Source organism: Papaver somniferum, chromosome 2 (assembly GCF_003573695.1).
Source record: "Papaver somniferum cultivar HN1 chromosome 2, ASM357369v1, whole genome shotgun sequence".
NCBI lineage: Eukaryota > Viridiplantae > Streptophyta > Magnoliopsida > Ranunculales > Papaveraceae > Papaver > Papaver somniferum.
The window spans coordinates 27,651,995-27,657,994 of NC_039359.1; the positions used below are offsets into that span (position 1 = coordinate 27,651,995).

General features: G+C 34.8%; 1 protein-coding gene across 1 annotated transcript; it reads left to right on the forward strand.

The window, feature by feature from the left end:
• Positions 1-1,707: 1,707 nt before the first annotated feature.
• Positions 1,708-3,456, forward strand: LOC113350781 (protein FAR1-RELATED SEQUENCE 6-like). Its single transcript, XM_026594900.1, has 3 exons — positions 1,708-1,823; positions 1,981-2,126; positions 2,468-3,456. The coding sequence occupies exons 1-3, from the start codon at positions 1,708-1,710 to the stop codon at positions 3,454-3,456; spliced, it is 1,251 nt and encodes a 416-aa protein (XP_026450685.1).
• The last annotated feature ends 2,544 nt before the right edge of the window (positions 3,457-6,000 follow it).

Sequence of the window (6,000 nt, forward strand, 5' to 3'; positions counted from 1 at the left end):
ATTTTAATCAACAGAATCGTCGATGTTAGCAGCGTTTTCAATTATTATTAATCAACAGAATCGGCTAGATCTGTTTTTCTGAAACGAATTGGTAATGTTGATGCTTCTTTGAAGATTCATAGAATTGTTTTTGATGATTGCATGTTCGATTCATCTATTTTATGTTCAACATTTGATTTTAGTTTTTGTTTTTTTTCTACTTTTGTTGTTGCAGAGATCGTGATTTCTGTGGGTAGCTTGATTTCGTGATTATTATGTTACATTGATTGGTTGATCTTGATATAATTTGATCTCGAGATCGTGATTCATTAATTAAACAAATATGTTTTAAATTTTTGATTTGTTTTTTAGATTTTCTCATCAATCAAAAAACAGGTTTGTGTTTTTGGTTTAATGAATGTAGAACATATGATAATGGTGAATGTTGAATTTGACGAACTACTGATATGAGTTATGTTTTTGTTTGTTATGAAATATAGACATCCTTTTTGGATCAACTTTGATTGTTGATACAAAAAACTGGGATGATTTTTAGATTATTTGTGTCAACTGTTGTTGTTGATCCAAATTTCCGAACACAATATGTTTTTATTTTGTGTTTTTATTTCTTTGTTATCTGGTAGATTGCACGAAAAAATTTTGCATTCATTTTGTTGATAACGTAGCTTTTATTTTAGGTTTCTCACATTCTACATTGAATTTGACTTTCACGAGCGGGCGTAGCCCCCGAGTGAGGTGCGACGTAATACTATATGTAGCTTAGGGTAGTTTAGGCTGCTTTCATTTTGGTATGCAGTGAAATTCATGCTTTAACTATCTCTTATTGGATCAACTGTGATTGTTTACACAGATTTATTGGATCAACTGTGATTGTTTACACAGATTTATTAGGTCAACTGTGATTGTTTACACATATTTATTGGATCAACGTTGATTGTTTACTCAAAAAACTATGATGATTTTCAAAACATGTGTGTCAACTTTGGTTGTTGATCCAAATTTCTGAACACCACTATATGTTATGGTTTTTGCAGGCCAAAGATGGTTGTTGCAGAGTTCAAATTTTGCAATCAAACTGTCTCGTATCATGTTTCCGGATCAACTACTGTTAGGGAGATGATAAGTGTGGTGAAACAATATTGGCCTTATGTTCCCGAAGACATCATACTTTTTGGTTACACTGTAGATGGGATTTCAATTGTCATCAATCACGATTTGGATTTGAGGTTTTTCATTCACTACTACAGCTCAGAAGGGATTGACTTTTTGAAGTTTAACATACAGTTAAGGACTTGTGTTGATTTTATTTCTTCTTATGCTTCTTCGTCATCTTCAAGTTGTATTTCAAAGGATGAGGTAGTTGTTGTAGAAGACGTCACTGATGATGCGTGTTTGATCAAAAAGGTCTTGAAGAAGTCTGATGCTTGGGTCAACGTCTTAGCGGGAGTAGGGCAGTTGTTTGAAGGAGGTATTAAAGAAGTTCGTGATGCTGTTACAAAGTATGAAATATGTAGTAGTTACAAATATAAATTAGTTAAGAGTGACCTAGAACGATACATTGTGGAGTGAAAGTTTAAGAAAGCACAAAATTATCGTTGGAGGTTTCATGCCTCTCTCCTTGCCAAATCAAATGGTGTATTTAAATGAAAGAGATATATTGCTGAGCATTCATGTGATTTAGCTTGTTCAGATCCATCAAAAGTTAGAATGAGGAAATCATTTATGAAGAATATCTTGTTAGATGGTTTACGAGCATCGAAGAAGAAGAATACTGCTTCTGATGTTATAGATTTACTCCGAATGGAATACAGAGTTGACCTCACGTATAGTTAGGCATACCACGGTTTACAATTCACTAAGCAATTTCTTTGGGGTGATGACGTCAAGACCTATTCAGACTTTGTTTGGTATAAAGATGCCATTGAACAGTACAATCCTTGAAGTTTCGTCAATTTTAAGTATGATAATGTGACGCATCAGTTTAAAAGGTTTTTCATTGCTTTTTGAAGCTTCCATAACTAGATTCAACAATTATTGCCTCCCGATGTTATTTATTGACTGTACTTTTGTCACTTGGAAGTTCAAGGGTGGATTTATGGTTGCTTGCGGCAAAACTGGTAACCAAGGTATGACTTTTAATCTTTTACTCTTTTTTTAATTGTATCCATGTATCTTTAGACTTTTTACTCATTTACTATTTAGAATTCATATGTTTTTTTTGAATTAGCATGCTTTTTGTTTTGGATTTTCAGTGTTTGGGTAACCAACTTGTTCCTGAATCTATACTTTGTTTTGAATAAACTTCTATTATTGATCCAACTTCATGGGATCAACATCCATTGTTGATCCAAATGAAATGGATTAACTTCCACTGTTGACACTAGTTATTGGTGCCAAATTTGGTTGTTTAGATTATAATTGTATTCCAGCTTTTGGTCACTTATTTTTGTTTTTTTGGTTTTTGTAGAGATCTCTCCAATTGCATTTGGAATTGTTCTTTGCAAAAATTGTGAGAGTTGGCAATGGTTCTTAACCAATTTGAAGGGTATTATTCGTGAAGATCGTCCACTGACCATCATATCAGATCGTGGAATCGGCCTTTTGAAGCATGTCCCTGAGATCTTCCCAAATGCGCACCATTCGTACTGTTTGTACCATATGAAAGGAAATATTCCTGTTCCAAAGGGAAAGAGTATACAGACTGCAGTCAAGTTATTCGGACAGTGTTACACTGCATTAACGAAGGAAAATTTGTATGTTGCCGCAAAGAGTATGAGTAATCTAAAGTTGGATTTAGTGATTGCTTGGATGATGAAGATTCCATTTGATAATTTGGCTGCTCATGCATTTATAGGAGAAAGGTTTGGTGAGAACACATCTAATATTGCTGAGAGTTTTAATAACGTTATTAAGCATGATAAGCGGCTTCCAGCACTTGAGCTTGTCGATTCTCTTCGTGCTAAGGTAATAGAGCAGAATTACAAGAGGTTATTGGAGTCTAAAAAGTGGGCTGCAAGGCTTACTCCTTGTATGCAAGCAAGATTTAACAAGAGGATAACCGACTTCCGTTCGTACAAGTTTCGAATATCAAGTGAGAAAGTTTTTGAGATCATTTATCCGATAGGAAAGCATCCTGTGGATTTGGATTCTAGAATTTGCAGTTGCAAATGGTGGCAAAAACATAGCTTTCCTTGCACTCATGCAATGAAAGCAATGTTGCAGATTGGGAATGATGAACCGTACAAATACATCATCCCTTACTATACTTCTGACTACTATAGAATGTTGTACTCTCGACCCATATATCATATTCCGGACTCTGAAAATCCACCTGGAATTACAGAAAAGGGGTATGTTTTGCCTCCCAATAGTGGTCGAGGACAAACTGGAAGGCCTAATGTTGTTAGGTATAAGGGTCATCGTGAAAAGGTGCGCAAGAAAAGGAAGTGTGGCTAATGTGGGATGCTCACCTTTCACAATCGTCGAACATGTCGTAGAGCTCATTTGGCTCCTCGGGCACCAACGTTTCACAAGTCTTATTCCAGGATGTTCAACTTATTGAAGAGGATGTTGTTTTGAGCTTTTGTGATGTTTTTCATATTCTGAACAATTTGTTTTGCATTTATATTTATTTTTCTGAGTAGTTAGGATATTGTTCTGAACAACTTCTTTCTTTTTATGTTTTTTGGTTTGGACTTATTATGTTTTTAAATGTCATACATTCTTATTTGTTGTAATGAATTTTATTCTTAGTGTTTCTTGATTATTTGTTGTTACGAATTTTAAAGTATATGTCAGTTTGCAGGTTGCAGGTTTATTGATTTTTACAGGAAACATACTTATAAAAATTGTATCAACTCCAGTTGTTGATCCTATATTTTGTGGATCAACTTTCATTTTTGATCCAACTTAACTAGATCAACTTTGGTTGTTGACCCTATAGTCTGGAAGCATTGTTCCTGGGTTCCAACTTAATTGGATCAACTTCCAACTTTGGTTGTTGATACACAAAACAAAATAAAAATTTGCATGTAACTATCTGCGTGTACTAGTTAACTCCTTAAGCTATACATACTTGTAACATTCATTCATAGATTTACTTAGTAAGATATTTCAGAAGATACCAAAAAAATTTCATTCATAGATTTACTTATTAAGATATTTTTAAAACTACAGTTAGATTTTCTACACAGACCATGAACATACTATGACAGCAAGCTCTTATAGATATACACCTAGTCTAATGGTTCAACTGCTTCTTGCGATGGGATTATTTCTTGAATAGAGTCAGTAGATGAATCAGGAAGTTGTTTTGCTTCTTGTAATGGGATTATTTCTTGAATAGAGTCAGTAGCTGAATGAAGAAGTTGCTACGGTCTCCTCCATGCACCCAATTCTCCCAAGATTCTTGCTGCAATCTTCCCTCTCTTGTTGTTCAACTTCTCACCTAAGTTGGTGATTTCAGATAGATGTTCACAGGTTCCGCGCTTTACCAAATTCTTCAAGTACATGAAAGTCCGCATTGCATAATCGCATCCGTCTTGTGCTGGTACACGGTAGTTTGAAAAGCTTGTTCCTATATCACCACCTGTTTCTGGATCTTTGTGTCCCATTTCATTCAACAATTTAGTCAGTGGTACTATCATCACAAGATACTGCCAATTGTAAGCCGGATTGCGCCTTGCAGAGTTGTATACTATTCATTTTCTTTTAACCAACGCGAGCACCACCCAATGGTATCCAACACCTTTCTTATCAGTCAGGCACATTGGTATAATGAGGTATGTGTCTTCAACATTCCCTATGTAACTTTTCCTTAGCTTTTCCGGAATCCAACATCTCTCTACCTTTGTTATATCTTTCGAGGCTATTGCGAGTCTCAATATTGGTTGCATCAATATGTTTTCAAATATATAGTTTGCCATATTATGAATCATATTAACTAGAGAACAACATCATAACCAGTAAACTTTCATTGTTGATCCAATGTTTTTGGATCAACTTCCGTTGTTGACATAGGAACAAATTCCATATCATAACCAGTAAATGTCAACTACCACTATACACACATGTTGCATGTGAAAAAAACCAGTTGGACGATCCATTTGAACAAACAAAGATTTTTTATTACTTACATAATCGTTTGTTGAGAGAATAATGTGGTTTTTGTATTCCAGTTTATGCGGCGATTCCATCTTTGATTTCAGCATGTTGATGTAGTAACCAATAATCTCACCGTGAATGTTTTGGTTATTCATTAGACACTTGATATGCTTTCCATTGATGATTATTTTGACATCAAGATTACAGAAAAAAGATATAAGCTTTGTCACTGCATTTAAAAAAAAAAAGTCAATGAACAAATGAAAATGTTATTAAAAAGAACTAGCATAACAATTTTTTTATGTGTTATCTGAGCTTAGTTACATACCATTCAGTTGCATTCTCAAAGAATGGCTTGATGAGTTTTTTTTTCGACCTCACTGCATGATTTCCACAACTTTAGTCTTTCTAGCTTTTTCAGTTTTTTGGGTTCGGGTGTTGTGTCGTAAACGTAATCGTCGACTAAATTATTTCCCTTTGATCCTCCTCCAGCTTCATTTTTCCTTTTTCACCTTTCCTTTGTGCCCTTTTACGCTTAGAAGGTGTTCGACTTTGAAGTACGTACGGCTTTTGCTTTTTCCTTTCTCCTGCTTCACTCGTTTGACAAGAAAACTGACCTGTTGTTGTTGTGGTCTTTCTAATGCTTTTGTATCATCAGATTGTTCCTATGATTCGGTTTCCTCTTCATTTTTCTCTTCAACTGCATCCACATTATACATTTTCTTCAAACTTGCTACTATTGGAACTTCCGATGTAGTGCCAGAATAATCCTATCTTGTTTCTTGTGTTCGACTATTATTATCTACTGCATCCATTATTGCACCGAAACTCGGTGTATCACCTGTATGCACATACCCAGATGCATTTCGTTTTATTGTTGTAATTGGAGAGTTTCAT